Source organism: Hippocampus guttulatus, chromosome 6 (genome assembly GCF_054856545.1).
Source record: "Hippocampus guttulatus isolate MCC_2025c chromosome 6, RoL_Hgut_1.0, whole genome shotgun sequence".
Classification (NCBI taxonomy): domain Eukaryota; kingdom Metazoa; phylum Chordata; class Actinopteri; order Syngnathiformes; family Syngnathidae; genus Hippocampus; species Hippocampus guttulatus.
The window spans coordinates 9767825-9785495 of NC_141266.1; the positions used below are offsets into that span (position 1 = coordinate 9767825).

At 41.5% G+C, this 17671-nt stretch overlaps 1 protein-coding gene across 1 annotated transcript; it reads left to right on the forward strand.

Annotated features, from left to right (window-relative positions):
* The first annotated feature begins 556 nt into the window (after nt 1–556).
* Nucleotides 557–14864, forward strand: LOC147203481 (sodium- and chloride-dependent transporter XTRP3-like). The gene is made up of 11 exons (XM_086113557.1): nt 557–701; nt 1977–2117; nt 2621–2712; nt 2813–3040; nt 3330–3440; nt 3559–3800; nt 6340–6502; nt 10632–10833; nt 13028–13187; nt 13295–13460; nt 14656–14864. The coding sequence occupies exons 1-11, from the start codon at nt 578–580 to the stop codon at nt 14830–14832; spliced, it is 1806 nt and encodes a 601-aa protein (XP_085969683.1). The 5' UTR covers nt 557–577; the 3' UTR covers nt 14833–14864.
* Nucleotides 14865–17671: the final 2807 nt, after the last annotated feature.

Here is a 17671-nt window from a genome sequence, read left to right on the forward strand (position 1 = left end):
CGCGTGCGTGTGCGTGCGTTTATTTCTCCTGCTGAATCCATTATTTCTCATCACCAGTGCCTCCAGAAGGCGAGCCGATGAGCCCCTTGTCCAGCTTTGTTCCACAAGTCCCTCCATTCCTCCAAAGTAGCCTCTTAACTGGCCATCTCCATCCCTGCTTTACTCAGAAACTCACCTAGTCACTGCTTGCCTCGTATTGCTCCTGGACTCTGGTCACCATCTCAACTCTTACCATCTGCCTCGTTTTCGCTTTTGGGTTCTGAAATAGAGAAGTCAAGCATAACACTTGAATGTCCAAATGTTTACGGCGCCCCGTTCTATATGGGCCAACACTGATACAACAATAGAATAAAACATCCATCCGTTGTCTGAGCAGTTTATCCTCAGAAGGGGCACAGCCCATCCTGGCTGTGTCGGGGCAGTAGGCGGTGTTGAAATAATAAAGTGGATCCTTTGAGGCCCCACCCGCACCCACCGTTAAAGTTCTAATCACAGAGCTGTTAAAAGGCTGAAGGCGGTCAACCACCTCACAAAACCTGTTGATAAGCCACCTGAGTCAAGGCGTTCACTTGTGGACATGGAGAAAGATGCTCGACCCAATTGGGACAGTCCCTTGCAGTTCCTATTGTTTTGTCTTTCTTCTGCCATTGGAGTGGGGAATGTTTGGCGATTCCCATACCTGTGCCAGATGCACGGCGGAGGTGAGAACTGTCATGTTGGTCTTTTTTGTCATTGTGGCTTGTTGCATGTTGAGAAAATGGTGGCACGTTTCCTTATCTCTAACATCAATTAAGATGGAATATACATACAATAATTACAAGCTCTCTATTACTTTTAATTTAATCCTTACTGCCTGAAAGGAGCAACTAAAATAATATATGGACACAAAATATGAATTGGCTCTAAAACATCATTCCGAAATTTGAAAATGACAATTTAATAGGGATGAAATGAGAATGTGCGCATGACTCTGAGCAGCGAGACGTCAGTGTTGTCTGCCAAATGTTGCTTATTTCCATGTTGTAAAAAGTTTTCTTCTTCTGAATGTTTTTTTGGTGACAATTTTTTAAATCCATTTAATAAACAATATTATTAGTCACGAAGCACCTTCGAACCTCATAGACAAATAAGACGACTGTAAACTTGACTTGGTCAGCCGACTTGAATTGCAGTCGAGGGGAGTAAGAAGGTGCCGACCGGCGAATAGCACAAATCCCTGTATAATTGACACACATTGAAATTCAGTGGGGAAAAATAATAATTAAAAAAAAACATTCTTCGAAAAATGGTAATAAAATTCAAAATATGTTTTACATGAAAAATGAAATTGAATTTAATATACAGACTAAGAAACACTTGTATTGTCACGTTAGTTGATTGTAAAAAACCAAAGAATTTCTTACCAGAGTGAGAGTTGATAGAAATTTGAAGCAGACTGCAAACCTCAATAACATGTCAGAAACTCGATGGCTGAACCATGGAGCAACATTGCAAATGAATGAGCTCTATCCAGCCTAAGTGATAGAAAAACATCACACTTAAAAGCAACATAAAATTGAGGACAAAAATAATACCATAATACAACAATAATACCATATACCCTAAAATAAATCTTTTCTTTTATGCCACTCATACATCCAATGCAAAAGTACATTCACAATGTCCTGTGAAAATCACATTTGGCATTTTTAAGTTTTTATGTTTATAGGATGTCGGAAGCGTGGACATAACATTAACATATTTTTTTTTTAAAAAAGAGACAAAAATGTACATATGTGTTTTTCACAGGACAATGATGATTTGCTATCTGTTATAATGAACTGTGTGTGTGTATGTTATACTACTATACGTACATATCACACTACAATGTCATCCGAAACGTTCCATATATATGGAGAAGCTATGAGATGTTAAATTTTATTTTTTTCTTCGTACTGTGTGTAAAGACTAAATTTAATTTAGCTTTGCTCCAACAGGGGGATTCTTGATTCCATATCTGCTGATGCTGTTTCTTGAGGGTGTGCCCTTATTCTACATGGAGCTCGCCATTGGTCAAAAGATGCGCTTGGGAAGCATTGGGGCCTGGTCGGCCATTAACCCGTATTTGGGAGGAGTGGGTACGTACTTGAAAACATATTATTGCTACGATTTACTGTAGAAGTACTGTTGTACTATTGAAAATAAAAACTACTCCCTTAATTTGGATGTGTAGATAACAATGTAGATAGCTGTATGCATCTGAGAGGTCAGTCATTTGACATTAGCACGAAACACAAATGACTTTGTGGTGTAGACTGTGGAGAACATTGGCCCTCCTTTACTAATGTGCTGACACACCAATCTGTGTGCAAAACGTGCACACGCATGTACTGTCTGATTCGTCGATAACTTCATCTTTGAGGACACTTGTCACGTTTAGCCTCGTTTGTATGTGCTTCTGTACTGTATCTGAGTGTTCTGCTGCACTCTGTTAGGCAAAAGCAGACCCATACACTGGATCCGGAAATTTCAGTTTTCTGAGGAAAAAAATGGAGAAAAAGACCTCAGACATCTGTAAAAAAAAATAAAAATATCCAAACATTCAAAAGAAATAATTTTCATCTTAAATCTCTCATTTCAGGTCTTGCTAGTATTGTAGCCTCCGTGTATCTTTGCCTCTACTACAACATCATCAATGCATGGAGCTTCTGGTACCTCTTTAATTCATTTCAAGTGAGCAATTGAATCATTTACTAGATACAGTATAACACTATATGAAAGTCTGAGCTCACGAAGGCCTTGACACTAACGTTTCACTGGTTCACATTCACAGTCAGTCCTGCCCTGGTCAGACTGCCCCGTCAATTCCAACCTGACAGGACCCCTGGAAGAGTGCCAAAAGGCTTCTTCGACCCAGTACTTCTTTTTTAGAGAAACACTAAACATTTCTTCTTCGATTGAAGAGAATGGAGGCATCCATACAGGTCAGGCTTTGTGTTTCGTGCTGGCCTGGGTGATCACCTACCTCTTCATTATCCATGGAATTAAGTCATCTGGGAAGGTAGGAGAAGTTTGCGCACCCGCCTCAAGCGAAAGCATTGAGATAACAACTATAAGCAAACAAAATTTGCACTGCCTTTGATACAAAATGAGAGCACAAATGAATAAATCGGACTGCTCTTCATTTTTCTCCAGCGTATAATCTTGTTTTTTCACATTCCTATTCTGGCCATACACCTCGTGGTCCTTCTTTTGGAATATGTGAAGCCCCAAAACAACACAAAACGTGCACAGAATAACTTCTTCAATGGACTGACAGGATGAAAATGTTGTTTGGCTCTGTTGTGCAGGTGGTTTACTTCACAGCCACGTTTCCTTATGTGGTGCTCGTTATCTACCTCATCAGGGGTTTGACTCTTCCTGGTGCCATCCATGGTATCACGTACCTGTTCACCCCCAAGGTAAGGATGTCAAAAAAACATCAGTACATTGGCCTCACATACTGTCTATTTCGGCCAAGCAGAATATACAACCGAATGTGTTCTGTACATATTGACCCGTATGTTTCCATGATTTTAGATGGAAGAACTGGCCAATCCGACTGCATGGATAAATGCAGCCACTCAGATTTTCTTTTCTCTGGGTTTGGGATTAGGGTCGCTCATAGCGTTTTCCAGCTATAATCACTACAACAACAATTTTGAGCAACAGGCGATCATTGTCACCCTCATCAACAGCGGAACCTCCATTTTTGCTTCTATTGTCACTTTTTCCATCTATGGATTTAAAGCCACAGTTAACTATGTGAACTGCCTGGAGAGGTGAGTTTATGTTCATTGTTGCGCATTATCGATGATCCAAATGTCGTGAGTGTAAGTTTAACCTTGGTTGTTAATGCAGCCAAAGTAAGTATTGGATAACTGGTGTTCATCTTTGGTAGTAATGTTACTGCATTGTACTTGTCAAATGTCTGCATTTCAGGAGTGAAAACGGTGTCTAAATTTTGCCCGAATTAAGAAAGTTATGACATTATAAAGCAAGGGTGTCAAACTCATTTTTGTCACGGGCCACTTTGGAGTGACGTCTTCCCTCGTAGGGCCATTGCGACAGTGAAACCGAATAAATGTTTACTTTGACACCTGTGTCCGAAAGGCTTCAAAAAGTGTGCAAAAATGGCATGTTGTTAATAATTGAAAACAATGGAATGGCCAGTCATCGGTTTTTCAGAAAAAGAATGATGCTAAGATATTGAGGCCTCGCAGTTTCCTTTAGTGTGGACAAGAAAGTGTTCGATTTCACAAGACGAGTGATCAAAATTACAGTTAACGACAATGAAATTAATTCAAGGCCCATATTTCCTCTGCGAGTTAACAGGCCAAGTTCGGCTGTCCTACACATTTTCTTTGCTTCCAAAGCATTGAGAGTAGCTTCCTTTTTTTTCGCTATGTTGCTGCTGTTTTTCTTTCTCAGAGAGGACTTTTGCCCAGTCACCATTCATGTTGAGGAGTTGATATGTCAACAAGATCTGTAGATAATTTCAAGGTAGTTGAATAATTAAACTAGGCAAATGCCAGCTTTCACACACAAGGACCTTGCATCATACATATAATAATAATAATAGATTTTATTTACAATAATTCCATCCAAATTCACACAAGCAATGGCACACCAAACAAATTAAAGCTCTGCTCCTTTGTCACATAATGTTTTGATGATCCAGAATACAACCCTTGGCAAAAATTATGTAATCGCTAGCCTCAGAGTTGTTTAAATGTGTAGGGGTAACCCCCCCCCTCCCCACAAAAAAAAATGATTATGGACATGACACAAAACAAAAGAAAGTGGTAGTCAGTAGCAGTTATTTATTTTGACCAAACAGGGTGTGGAATCTCCCTGTGACTTTCCATTCCCAAAACTAACACCTGCATCGGATTAGATCTGTTTGTTCGTCTTCAGTGGAAGTCTAAGTCTAAAGTCTAAAATCTGGAAAGAGTACGAAGAACTTGGGAAACTTGTGAAAGGCAAGCATTCTGGTCGACCAGGGAAGACAGAAAACCTCAAGCAATATGTCAGAAAAACAGAAAAAATACAGCAAACAAAGGAGGAACAAACGGGAGTAAACTTGAGTCAGTGTCTGTGACCAAACTGTCCACCGAAAGGAAATGTGATTTACATACACTAAAGCGAAACAAAAGCCATCATTCACATCTAAAGAAACCCAACAACAACAACAACCAAGTTTACAATGGGCTAAGGAAAAGCAATCATGGACCGAAAATGATTGTATGAAAATAATATTCAGTGATAAAATTCAGTATTGGGCAAGGTGATGATGCCGTTCCAGTGAGATTTATGAAGACGAGTGTCGGAAGAAAACATGCCCCTTTCCACAGTCATTGATGATAAGGGGCTGCGTGTCAGGTAAAGGTGCTGGGGAGATGGCTATCACGACATCTTCAATAAATGCACAATTTGACAGTAACTTTTCCGGAGAGTTTTCTTATTTCATCAATTAAAAGGACTATTGGGAATGATGAAATCTTTTTTCAAGATGATTGTGCAACTAACCACAGAGCAAAAACTGTAAAATTATTCTTATAAAAACACAGGAGGTCAATATTGTGGCCCACAAATAGTCCGGATCTCAATCGCAAAATGTTGTTGTTGTTTTTGAAGTCCATGTTTTTTTCCTCATAAGTGAGTGATTCATTTTTCCCCTGATTTTCCCCTCCAAGAGTTGTACATATTAAATCCAACTCAAACTAAATATCATCCGATCTTGAAAATTTCCAGAGCATACTTTTTCCATGTGGAGCCTTATAGAACTTTGAAGCTTTACATACCACTCCAGCGCACAGGGTGGATCCTTTAATTTCCTTCCTCCATTGTCCTTTGTATGCTGTCGTGTCGTTTGTTCAAAATCCATGTTTCCAAAGCAAGTCTTTGGAAGAACGTAGTGTCTATGTTTTTCATCAACGTATGTTGTACTCTTGGTGAGTAGATTGTTTTCGACACTTGAAAAAAAAAAGGATGTCCAGATGAATGTGCAGTTGAAAACACAAACGATCTTGATTTATTGTCCATATTTTTCTGTACAGAATGCACTGTTGTATCAGATCCAAAATAATAAAGCAGGCAAAAATATATAGTTTTAAAAAAGGCTTTAGTTGTCAGCAAAAAAAATCTAACGAGTATGTGCTTCCCAGCCACAAACTCCCGCTAATAGCGCAGGCACTTCCTCTAAAGTTAAAGGACCTCCATACCTTAGAGGGAGTCACTAAACAGAAATTACGATCACACATAGCAAATGAGGAGTTGATTGTCAAAAAGGGATAAGATAGAAACTGTCTTCTTTTCCAGGATGCGCATATTGCTGCTGAATACCTTTAATCTAGCAGAGGACACTATCAACAAAAACAATGTGCTTGACTGGATTAAAACACTCAATGCGACATACCCAGAGCAGTTTGCTGAACTTGGCAATCAACTGGAAGACTGTGACCTAAATGATGAACTCGACACGGTATGTTCTTCATGTTACTCCCCTTGCATTGGTGTTACAAGGCAATAAATGCTTCTTTGTTTTTAGTCATGCATGGTCAGTACCTGATATAGATATGAGTCTGTTGGAGTAAGCGCCCCTCTGCTGCTGCATGAGTCAATTTGGTATGATTAACAAAACCTTTGATCAAACTTTTGGCACTACACTTTTCATTCTGGGTGGAAGTTTATTTTTTTTAATGTATATACGCATGCTCTTGTATGTTAATTAAAATCCATCCATCTATCCATTTTCCAATCCGCTTTATCCTTACAAGGGTCGGGGGGGGGGGGGGGTTGCTGGAGCCTATTCCAGACATCTTTGGGCAGTAGGCGAGGGACACCCTGAACCAGTTGCCAGCCAACTGCAGCGCACAGAGAGAGACAAATAGCCACCTGCGCTCACACTCACAGCGAGGGACAATTTAGAGCAGGCATGTCAACCTCTGGTCCTCGAGGGCCACTGTCCTGCCTGTTTTCCAGCTCTACCGTCGTCTGCAACACACCTGATTCAGGTGATCAGCTCATCAGCCAATCCTGATTATATGAATCAGGTGTGTTGCTCCTGCGAGAGCTGGAAAACAGGCAGGACAGTGGCCCTTGAGGACCGACTTTGGACACCCCTAATTTTGAGTGTTCAATCATCCTGCCATTCATGTTTTTGGAATGTGGAAGGAAACCGGAGTACCCTAAGAAAACCCACTCAGGCACGGGGAGAACATGCAAACTCCACACATGGAGGCTGGAGCTGGAATCAAACCCTGCATCTCCGCATGGTGAGGTCGATTGTAAACGGCTGACCGCAAACAGCCTCCAGTAATGCAGGTCAAGTTTTTGTGAAAGTGAAGCTGATAGGATGCTACGGGTGCAGTGTGCACTAACACACTGTCTTGTCCAGGGAAACCAAGACAACAAAAGTATTTATAAAAAATGATGAGATTTTTTTGTTTAAGAAAGAAAAAGAAAAGAAAAAAACCTGGAGGGACACCCTTCACAGATCCGTCAAGGGAGCCTTCTCTCTTTCCGCATCTTGCGCTCTCATTTTATCTTGTTGGGAGTTGGTGAAGGCCAGCGCAATCAGCATTTCTGAGCAGCTACACAGAGTACGGAATAGTGCATGGGCAGGAACTTTGCTTATCCGCAAAATAACTCGTCAGCATTCAATAGTACGAACAGTTACTTCCATTTAGCGCTGTTATATGTCAAATTGCCATTACAACACACACACACACACACACACACACACACACACAGACAAAAACTAATATTAATAACAGACACACAAATCCCCCCCCCCCCCCCCCCCATTTCCTCCTACACTCCTCATGATTGACTTGGGACCAGACCGCGGGCTACTGGTCGATCGCGAACGACTGGTTGAGCACCCCTGGTCCATCTATCCATTTTCAACACCGCTTATCCTGAACAAGTCGTGGGAGGGTGGTAGAGCCTATCCCAGCAGACTTTGGGTGAAAGGTGGACTACACCCTGAGCTGGCAAATGAGCCAGGCAAATGATTCGAATATTGTGGATAGTTGACATTTTAATCACTTTAAAGTGCCACCTGCACGGAACCTCTAGAACAGGGGTGGGCAATTATTTTTTCCAGGGGGCCACATGAGAAACAGAAAATATTGTGTAGGGCCGGCCAAAAGGCTGATCTCAATTCTGCATAATATTAACTGTACTTCTTGGTAAAAAGCAGTAAATAGCATTGTTTTGACAGGCTGGTAAGAGTATATGTTATAATTAAGCAATGAAAACATGAGGTTGCCTTCCAAAAAATGTAATTTATTCAAGCGAATTTCACAAAACAATGGGAAAGGCAATTAATCACTAAAACGGCATCATAAAAACACGCTAAACATGCAAATAAAAATAACCACAATACAACTAAAATCATGCACAACTCAACCATTTAAAACTTTCTACATTTTTAAGTTATTTTTTCTTGTTCAGTGAGAGAAATCTAGTCTCTGCTGGGCTTTAACGAGTGCATCAAAATCAGGTGGCATGTCTGAGGTGGAGATGCGAAGCACAGCTGACTGATGATCGCATTGCTGCTAGCTCCTCCGTAATCTTGAAGTCCGGCGTTATCCCGCGGACAAATACAAGTAACTGGGCTGTGCCACGGACATCACAGCTTTCATCCAAAGCCAAGGAGAAAAAGTCAAAATTTGCCACTTCACGTTGCAGCTGAAGCTCCAGATTGCACGATATGTTTTTGACCCTTCTCGTCACGGTTCGCCTGGAGAGCGGGACTTTCTCAAATTCTTCTTTTTTTTCAGGGCATATTAAAGCTGCAGAGTCCACCAAGCACTCTTTGATAAACTCCCCATCCGAGAATGGCTTACTGGTTTTAGCGATTTTGTAAGCTATCACAAAGCTGGTCTCGGTTGATGCATCCCTTGATGTGTGAAGCTTGGTAAAAAAGCCTTGCTGCTTTTGCAGTTTAGCAAGCAAAGCTTCCGATGTCCGCGCCCTTTCAGCATCAGTCACGTTCTTGTATTTCTCCCCGTGTTTCGTCTCGTAATGCCGACTCAAATTGTAGTCCTTAAACACGGCGATTCTCTCCCCGCAAACTAAACACACGGCTTTACCTCAGGCTCTCACTTCAGTAAATAAAGATAAGAAAAGATAAGAAAACCTTTATTAGTCTCGCAATGGAGAAATTCCCAATTCACAGCAGCAAAGTTATGAAAGGAAGAAGTAGAACAACAAAATACAGGAGCTGCTGGAAAGGCAGCCACTGTCGCGGCGCCATTTTGAAGTCAAAATAACAAAAATAACACAACACAACACATAGGACACAGACAGTCGTGCAATCTTCACCAATTTTCTGCATACACTTTGTTGTCTGAAGCAGTTATAGATGAAAGAGGAGAGGATCAAAGTGTCCTTTCACCAGTGGATCACAGACGTCATGCTGAAAATGTGCACACGTCTGCTACAAGCTAAGGTTTGAAAGCAAACACGAAGCTGTAGCGTCCATTGACGAAAAGAGATTAGTTCACTTCTTCTGTCCCACGTAATCCGCTTCAAACTCCAAGCCGCGACTCCCAGTTTCACATCCGCATCGGCGCTCCGCGCTAACGCTCCTTTCTTCTCATCGTCGGCTCCTCAAGACTTGCATCCATCCAGCCGCAGACCGTTCAACAGCACCGATCTCTCCGCTGAACAAAGTGGGGCTGTGAAAAATGCTGCCCATTACAGGCGCAAGACACAAGCGCCCCGGGACTGTCCAGCAACGACAGTCAAATGGCGCCGACATTCCTCCCAGTCAAAAACAGTGCTGGTATACCCATGCTGCCGAGAAGGCGCAACCACCAAGCACAGAGTCTCCTCCTTGATGAATGTCGTGGCCAAAAAATGCTGAAAAAAGTCCACATCAGGTCCACACGACGTAACATAACAACAAACACAAAGTGACAAAACAAACACAAAAACAACAAAAAAAGCAAGGCTCATGAGAGCACTTGCTGACGGCTGCCTACTCGGGCGCCATCTTGACTTCTGAATATTAGTCAAGACATCTAAATACTGAGCAGTCCAATTTTTGTTGAAAACCCTGCATTTGGCATCTACCTTTCTTTTTTTAGCATGGGCAGACATTTCTGAGGGCTAAAGTGGTCTTGTGACTTGCTAGTGACAACGATCGAATCACGCCCATGCCTCATATACGTTTTGCGTCATCATGTACGTAAATAAAAAACAACTTCAAAATAAAAGCAATGCAGCATCCGTCCATGCACCAGGTAAAATAAGAAAATACGTCTATTTTGTAATTTCCAATTAACGTTACACGGGCCGGTCAGAGTCAATCCCGTACAATGCCCAGGTTTGCTCTAGAACAAAGAGTCGCTGCTCATTAAAAATGTAATATGATGGCTTGGTGAGTAAGTGCTTTGCACAATTGAAAATAACATCAATTGTTGATTTAATGATCAAGACCGAGCCATATTCCTTCCAAGATGCTATTTTACCTTTACCACTTCTTTCTTGAGTAAAGTCCATCTTCGGACACAATTTTCTAAGGGGCCGAATCAAAGTAGATTGGAGTCATAAACTCTTATCAGTGAACTCAGTTTTTTTTTCTCTCTCATCTGTTTTAGGCAGTCGAAGGGGTTGGTCTTGCTTTCATTCTGTACAGTGAAGCCATTCAAAATATGCCCCTACCTCAAATATGGTCAGTGCTGTACTTCTTCATGCTTCTGATTCTGGGACTAGGCAGCATACTGACCACCGTGAGTGGCATCACCATGTCACTGCAAGACTTGAAGATACTTTCTAAAGTTGGCACTGAGGTGTTAAATGGTAAGACTTCGAAAGATATTGTTGACACACATTTTTGTTCTTTTTTTTTTCTTAGTTTACCGGTTTGCGCTGTACAACGTGAGCTACATTTTTGTTATATATGCGGGGACATTTATTTATCGAAACAATTGTGTCGGGTAGACCAGTCTAGTGGGCTAAATGTTTTTCAAAAGGTTCAAATCCAGTGTGCAAACGTTATTAGTTAGTTAATTTGAACTGCCCACACATTGCTTTCGAGTAACACCAAGCTTTTTGTTTTTCTTCGAGACACTTCATGCTGTTTTTGAAAGGTACACCCCCAAGAAAGTAGCCCAAATACAGCAACGATCTAGAATGATGCATCTATTTACAGAGCATTTTTTAATGTGTTGCCAAAATCAAAAGTCTCATGCAAGTGAGTCAGCTCTCATCCCCGGTGGGAGAAAGTCACATATGTGCAAATAACAAGCAAGTCTCCAGTCTTAAACTTTCAAGCAAGTGTCAGCCTAGTTACAATTGAAAATATTACATGAAAATTTTGAAATAAACAGCTGAGATTGTAAAAATGCTTCCTTCCAAATTGGCCCATGAGCTGAATAACCAGATAAATCTGGGTGGCTTAAAACAATGACGTTAAGGCACAAGTGGCCCTATAAACCTTCAACTATGCTCATGTACAAATACTATTTGGAGTGAATGATTCATAATTTTGGGACTAATTAAGAGAAATTGGGTATTTTTGTATACCGGGCGGCCCAGTAGTCCGGTGGTTAGCACGTCGGCTTCACAGTGCAGAGGTACCGGGTTCAATTCCAGCTCCGGCCTCCCTGTGTGGAGTTTGCATGTTCTCCCCGGGCCTGCGTGGGTTTTCTCCGGGTCCTCCGGTTTCCTCCCACATTCCAAAAACATGCATGGCAGGCTGATTGGACGCTCTAAATTGTCCCTAGGTGTGAGTGTGGGCCTGAATGGTTGTTCGTCTCTGTGTGCCCTGCGATTGGCTGGCAACTGATTCAGGGTGTCCCCGCCTACTGCCCGAAGACGGCTGGGATAGGCTCCAGCACCCCCCGCGACCCTAGTGAGGCTCAAGCGGTTCGGAAAATGGATGGATGGATGGGTATTTTTGTTGCAGCTGACTATAAAGTTGTCGACCCAAAAGCCAAAGAGGAGACAGGTGATAAGAATTGAAGTAGAATTTCATACAGAGTAATTTGCAGAGGTCGACATCGTCAATCCGGCCAGTCCGGCGAGTCCGTCAGTGGGGTGCCGTCCGTATCTCAGGCTGGCGCAGTCCGTCCCAGTTAAACCAGCCAAATGGCTTCTAGAAAGGACTTACCGGTACGACGTCACATGCAGGAGCCACACACCTGACGCACAGCTAAATACAGAAAAAATAAAAACACTGTTGTATACTGCACAGTCACACAGACCTCAATGACATGTGTTCCATATTGTTATTTCACCAATCACCACAATGTGTGTGTGTGTGTGTGTGTTGTTTTTATAAAAAAAAAAATTGGGGGGAGGGGTGGTGGGGCCTCGTTTTGGCTTGTGCGGTGCCTTTACATGACGTGGAAATTACGTTCTCGACGGCAATTGGCTGTTGCCGACAAGGGACGGACTGGGCCCCGTGAGTCGGCCAGAAACAGTGATGGACTGACAGGCATTCCGTCAGTCTGACGGAATATCTAGCAGCTAGCAGCTAGCCGTCTGGAAGCACTGCTGAGAAGGGGCCAGGAAATCAAATGGGGAAAGGATCTAGAAAACGGTTGTGTTGGCCGAGGTACCACTTGTGAAAGATGGAATCCTCTGCCACCTGCACCAAGATCAGGCCACCCCTTAAACCCAGTTGGTTACTGATCAACTTGCACTTGCAGGTGTGGGTGAGTGTCCTCCAGAAACTGTGCCGCCCAGCAAGGAAAAGTAACCAAGTAATGTGGCACAGGGAACTAGGAACAAAATTCAATAAAGTCAGCCAGTGCATAAACACCATTTTGTTCTTGTTTTACACCTCAGTTCCTTAGTAATACTCTGTACTTGTAGTTATTTATATATTAGTTTGAATTGAAGACATAGGTCTGTGTTTTGTGAATTAAGTTAGCTCGTGACTACGGGGGGGGGGGGGCATGTGTCAGTGATTTAATGATTATCAGCGGCGATGCCCCACACTTTATTGGCCCACTACACTCCAGCTGTATGTTCTGTGTTTTCCTTGCAGGGATATTGTGTCTAATCTTTCTGCTGTTTGGCCTGGCCTTTACCACCCCATCTGGAAATTACTGGTTTACCATATTCAATGAATACGGAGCATCTTTGTCCATGCTCTTTGTCGTCCTCATCGAGATTGTAATGGTCAACTACCTTTATGGGATTAAAAGGTTTGTACAGTATGGTAGCATTCTTGTCTTTGCACTGTGCATTGTAGTCACTGCAATGTAACAATATCAATGTACTTCTTGGTGAGATGATGCTATGATCATTGTAGGTTTGAAAAAGACATAGAAGACATGCTTGGCCACCGTCCGAACTGGTACTTGAAGATCATGTGGATGGTAGTCAGTCCCCTTCTCTTAATAGTCCTCGTCATCTTCTATATTGTCAGCTATACAAGAGGAGGAACGCCCACCTACCAAGCGTGGGACAAGGAGCTGGTAAGCTTTTTACAATTTTTTTTTTTTAATTGCTTAAATACTAAAAACTCTCAGTCTTTCAATGTGTGCACCCAACATTTACAATCAATGAATGACATGCATAAAACGGCACACCCAGCCTGCATAGGCTAATAAAACACCAGTCCAAATGACTTTGCACCAAGACTGAAATAAAAAACAGGAACTTATGTCTTCTTTAGTAATTAGTAATAACATTTGCAATTGCAAAAACATCCAAATAATATATATGTTTTAATTTTTCCCCCGTCTCACCAAGAGAACATATCAAGGTTGTGTTGTTTAATATCAGTAACCACACGCGCTCTTAGTTCATCAAAGTGTACAGTATGAATTCACTTTCCACGTCATTCAGGTCAGACATTGTATTATCTTCAGGAACATTCAAAAATCGACTAGTTTCAAAGGCCAAAGGCAAAAAAAAAGAAAAAAAAGTTTTCCTTGCATTCTGAATTGTTCTCACCCAACTTCACAACTGATGCTTTTCTGTGAAATCAATCCTCATCCAATTCAACCTTATTCGCCTTATCCCACCATGTTCCAATTTATTGATCAATTAATCTGTCATGAATTATGTTATGAATTGTCTTCGGTAGATCAATAAATAGTCTACAGTAATTTTTTTAAATTGTTTATAGAGTCCAAAAGGCGTTCGATGTCAAGGCTTGTAAAATTGAACAGTTTTTTCTCAATCCATACTGGCTATTGGAGAGGAGTTAATTTTTTTCCTATAAATTGATCAAATCTGTTCTTGAATAATTTTAATTTTGGAGAATTCAGGAAGCAGAGCAGCAGACCTGTAATGTATGAAGCTGTGTTTGTCAGCAGCTTTGTATACTGGTGTAATTCTTGCCAATTTTTTCATTTTGTTTTTATTTAAAATTGATAAACAGTATCAATTACAGTTTTCAAAATCATTGATCTTGGGTTTCTTTCAATTTTCTCAATACCTATTTTACTATTTATCTCAGGATTAGGATTTTTTTTTTCCCTGATTTGGTCCAACATTTACAAAGTATCTATTAAATGACAGGATTTGGCCTTGCTGTTGTGTTGCATTCAAATGAAAAGAAATGGATCACGTACTGCACACGGAACGTGCAGACTGATTGCGAGATGACTATGTTTCTTTGCTCACTGAAGGCTGACCACTAACTGTATGCATCTATTGTTTCAGGGGAAGACGGTGGTGGCGGACTATCCTGTTTTTGGTCAAGTCTTCATTGCCATCCTGTTGGTGTCAGTCATCAGCTGTGTTCCCCTCACAGCTCTCCATGTGTACTGCATGAACAGGAAACGATCTAGTTCAATCAAGAATGGCCAATTGGAACGTGTTGCAGCCATAAAATTCTAACTTAATTTGGTGGACATGCTCATAAAAAAAGAAAATAAAAAGAAAAATAAAAACTGACCAAAATGTTTTGTTGAGTTTTTTTTTTGATGCACAGAGTGGCTTTAAGAATCGGTTAATTGTCAACACTTCATTTATTATATTTTTCATCATGGGGTTTTCTTTTCCTAGAAAGCAAAAAGAAGTCCAAGTGTTGTTTGGTTTTTCTACTTGATTCTTTGAACACACATTGTATTTGAAAAAACAATTGGTTTGCTCTTCCCTGTTTTACGTTTTATAATATTTGTTGGGAAGTGATAATCTTGAACATGTTCTTTTTAGGCGGCCCGGTAGTCCAGTGGTTAGCACGTCGGCTTCACAGTGCAGAGGTACCGGGTTCGATTCCAGCTCCGGCCTCCCTGTGTGGAGTTTGCATGTTCTCCCCGGGCCTGCGTGGGTTTTCCCCGGGTGCTCCGGTTTCCTCCCACATTTCCAAAAAAACATGCGTGGCAGGCTGTTTGAACACTCTGAATTGTCCCTAGGTGTGAGTGTGAGCGCGGATGGTTGTTCGTCTCTGTGTGCCCTGCGATTGGCTGGCAACCGATTCAGGGTGTCCCCCGCCTACTGCCCGGGGACAGCTGGGATAGGCTCCAGCACCCCCCGCGACCCTCGTGAGGATCAAGCGGTACGGAAGATGAATGAATGAATGAATGTTCTTTTTACTCAAAATGAAGATGCAGAAAACTTCACTGAAGGAATACATTTGATCAAATTTGAAAGTATTGCACGACTTGTCAGGAAAAATGATTCAGATAATGGACGGATGGGTGGATTGTAGTTTCTGATTAATACCAGGAAAAAAATGTTTCCCACGTATCGCATTGTATCGCTTGTTTACTTAAAAAATCCAGACATTGACAATATGTGGGTAAAAAACGGATTTTTAGATTTACAATGAAACGTTGTCCTGGCATTGAACGTTTTAAAAGTAAAAAGGCAAATGTCACACAAAAACACTTACAGATCATGGAAATTAATTGAGAATTGGCAACTAGATAATCCATCCATCCATCCATCCGATTCCCTCTATCCTCACAAGGGTCGCGGGGGGTGCTGGAGCCTATCCCAGCTGTCTTAGGACAGTAGGCGGGGGACACCCTGAACCGGTTGCCAGCCAATCGCAGGACACACAGAGACAAACAACCATCTGCGCTCACTCTCACACCTCGGGACAATTTTGAGTGCTCAATCAACCTGGCATGCATTTATTTTGGAATGTGGGAGGAAACCGGAGTACCCGGAGAAAACCCACGCAGGCCCGGGGAGAACATGCAAACTCCACACAGGGAGGCTGCGCCGGAATCCAACCCATCACCTCTGCACTGTGAGGTCAACGCACTAACCACTGGACCACCGGGCTGCCCATTAGATAATCCATCTACCATAATTCAAGTATAAAGTATAAAAAGTATAGATCAATTGTAATGTATCTGTATCGAAATTGAGGATATTTTGTGTTTATTCTCTGTATTTATTCCAGTAGCTGATAGATAACAAAGTAGTCAGTATCGCACACCTCTACTTGTTCTTCTGATTCATGTCGTGTCACACGCATATTTGTTTCCATCAATTTGTTTCCCTCAAGCTTGTTTCGCCTTGACAAAGAAGACTTTCTTTTGCTGCAACCTCGTTGTCTGCTGCTGTGGCATCAGCGTAGATAGATAGATAGAAATGTTCACACATACATACATCAGGGCTCCAGACTGCTCCAAAATGGTGGCGTTTGTCCTTAAATTTTCAGGCAGTACAACTCCATTTGCGAATGTTTGGCCAATAAAATGTGATGACTTCTTTTTTTTAAAATTAATTCTTGAATATTTTTGGTTTCTGACAAACTTCTGCTCCACACTTCCACCCAATCGAGCAATAATACAGTGAAAATGAGTGGAAAATGTGAATGTTTGATGGGTTCAGAAAATGGATGAATGGTTTGCAAATCATTTTGTGATTCATGTGCGGCCTTCAATTTCAGGTTAAGGGCCATTACTGTGCTCCTATTAAAAAAGTTAGTCAGAGCCATCTCTGTATTACATCTGCAGTATCTGGAGAGGATCACTATAATCTGTTGTGATTGTTGAAACCGCAGGACACTCAAGGACACTAAAGAAATAAGGAAACAATATAAAAGACTAAAAAGCATTGTCAACTTTATCACATGTTTGACATATCACAATATCTTTATGATATGATCATGAGATATGAAAGCTAAGCATTTGATGCGGTGATGTTTAGCAGATGTAAATGATTTACTACAACGTTGAAGTCACGGAATGAATGAAAAACTGTTGTGCCATTCCTCTTTGTGGGGGATGAAGTTAAGACGTTGAAGAAACGGCCATCTTAAAATGCCACTTGAGATTAGCCTCAAAGTCTGGGAATTATAGACCTGCTGGGTACGCAGGCTCAGTTCAAACCTTTAACTCTCAAAGGAATGGAATTTCCCTCCTTTCAATGGAAAACTAGTTATGATTTAAAGGTCGACGCTGAAACAACACAGTTTAACAAAACAAAAACCCCAAAAATGGGTTACTGCAGGACATACTGTTAACTGAAGGCATGTTAACTGAGGATGAATATACAAATACTGTACTGTAGACACACAGAAAAATATCCAGACACTTTTCATCAATTAGATCATGTGGAGCTGAATTATGTTAGCATTAAGTTATTTAAATAATACCTAGCAGACCTGCATAAGATCAATATTGATTTCATTTTCTTGCAGGTAGGAACAACAACCATACAGCAAGCGGCATATACAACAGGGGTCATCAACACGGTGCTCGCATGCACCATGTCACCT